Raw genomic sequence first — 2252 nt, 5'->3', positions numbered from 1 at the left:
CAACTCAAGGTGTGTGGCAGCCAGCTGGCTGTGTGTCTTGTGAGCTTGTTTGTGTCTGTGTGTCGCTCGTGCGTGTCGTCATCATCTGTCTCGCGTCCACCCATACCGCGTTGGTGTCCAGTCCGAGCCTGACTGTTGTTCATCTTTCTACATACATACATAACGCCGTGCAGGCAGCCCGTGCCTTTTGGTGTACCCCGTTTGTACCGCGTCCTGTATAAATAAATAAATAAAACGGACACACCAAACAAGGGGTGGGAGAAGGCGCAGGGTCCCCACCTGCGCGAGCAGAATCTTGTACGGACGATCAGGGACACAGGGGAATGGGAGCGGGGAGCGCATCGCGACACGGAGGGGGGCTGGGCAGGGTTCACCCACACGACAGGGTCCCAGGGATTCCCCTCTCGTATAGGACAAAGTTGCACCCGGCGGCACGGGGGCAGGCGCGGGCCTCCTACTGGTTGCGCTCTCCTAGTTCTCCTGCTCCTGACAAGGGACAGCGACAGGCTCGCAGCACGGTGGACTCCCTATTCCACTGGCGATCTCTGTCGACTAGCGATTCCTCCAGCTTCTCACTGGCAGTCTCTCACTATCACGGGCACACTGACAGAGGCGGCCAAGGCTCACGCCGTGGGTGGCAGAGGCGGTGATAGGAGTCTCCCACTCTGTGGGCTTCGCTAGTGGGCTTCGCAGTGGCCGAGCCGACCGCCGTTCGACCTGGCGCCGAGTGGCTCCCAGATCGAGCGCGGCAGGCTCAGTCGCACCCTCGCGGAGCGAACGCGAACCGAGCCGTCGCCGTTCGCCGCAGCCGTGGTCAGCCGTCAGCCGGCAGCCGCTGGCGGCGATCGTGGCGACGGCGCCTCGCCGCTGCAGCGCATGTCACGGCCACCGCAGGCTCGACGCGACGAATAGCCTCCGGAGGCTGACTTTGAGGCACCCGCTCGTAGCGACGGCCGCAGGTCGGCCCAGTGCCTGTGAAGAACGGCCACGAAGCACGATCTGTAACTGTATGTTCGTCTATGTAGCAGCCCCGCGTCCTCTCTGTCCCACTTGCCTCTTCGGCACTTCCACTTGTCGCGCCAGCGCAGCGTCCTGCTGACTAGGTCCAGCCCTGGGTGGCGCAGGTTGTGACATTTGGCGATTCCGCGACTTACTGGGCCCCTGAGCCGCTACCCGTGTGCGATTTTTTGTGGCCCGGACATGATACTGATAGTAAACGGGTCAGAACCGGCCAAACACAGGCTACAGCCCCACACACGCGCCCGCCATAGCTCCTGGAGAGCATGCGCGAGTGACGCGCTGCAAGCCGCGAGAGTGGCATCAGAGGCAGGAACGACGTGCTCTTGCTGCACCTCGCAGCTGCACCAAGTGTGCTCGCAGTGTATGCCACGGCCACTGCCTGCGGCATTGCTCTCGTGCAGCTAGGCGATGCAGGTCCATCAGCAGGGCTCATCCAATGCGAGCGCACATTGTGCGTAGCCGCGGGCAGGTGGCAGTGCACAGCACACCGGCTGTATCGGCTCGAATGCCCCCGGCAGTGCTGCTAGTCATCAACTTGCGTATTAGGGCCGCAGCAGACTGCTGCTGTGGCAGCAGCAGCAGCCTGCTGCTGCCTGATTCAGTCAAGCCAGCGGTGCAGCGAGGCGTGCAGAATTCGCGCGGTTTTGTCCCTCCTGAGGCTGAGCGCATTCGAGCCCGTCGACCGGAGTTGGATGGTACCACGCGTCTCACTGAGACGCGGGGTACTGGCCATGGCCGGGCTACGGAGCGTGAGGTGGCGAGCGGAGCGAGCGACAAAACAACGAGAAAAACACGGATCTGAGGATTGTCACAAAACCTCAGATCTTGCGCCACCCAGGGCTGGACCTAGTCTGCTCTCTATACAGACTCCGTATGTGCGCCATGGCGAGGGCGGCAAAAGAATACACACAGACCACGACACTCTCATGCGACGCCCTCCTCCCCGCGCGCCCGCGGCGCCGAAGGGCTCCGTCTCGAGCCGAGACAGACACTCGGTGAGAGCTCGGGCATGGGATGCTCCCCCATCGCCCTCAGGACCTCCCTCCACCGTCGGCCGGGAGCCTCTCCCCGCACGCCCTTTTGCACACAGCCCGCGCCGCCGCGCCGAGCCGCCTAGTTGGCCGGCTTTCCCCGCGACGCGTCGGCGGCCTCGAGCGGCAGCCCATCCCCCGCTAGCGATTTGCTTCGGGCGCGCCTCCCCCCCGGGAGCAGTTAGTCCCCTCCGGGCGAGC

At 63.8% G+C, this 2252-nt stretch overlaps 1 protein-coding gene across 1 annotated transcript in view; it reads right to left on the bottom strand.

The window, feature by feature from the left end:
• Positions 1-2252, bottom strand: part of EMIHUDRAFT_113747 (putative protochlorophyllide reductase) — a gene marked incomplete at both ends in the record, with an annotated part of 6858 nt that overhangs the window by 650 nt on the left and 3956 nt on the right. The window contains 2 exons of the mRNA XM_005781899.1: positions 245-279; positions 1353-1399. Coding sequence (XP_005781956.1) covers positions 245-279; positions 1353-1399 — 82 coding nt within the window. The remainder of the gene's footprint in view (positions 1-244; positions 280-1352; positions 1400-2252) is intronic.

Source organism: Emiliania huxleyi, assembly GCF_000372725.1.
Source record: "Emiliania huxleyi CCMP1516 chromosome Unknown EMIHUscaffold_198, whole genome shotgun sequence".
Taxonomy (NCBI): Eukaryota; Haptophyta; order Isochrysidales; family Noelaerhabdaceae; genus Emiliania; species Emiliania huxleyi.
This window is presented reverse-complemented; position numbering and strand designations above follow the sequence as displayed.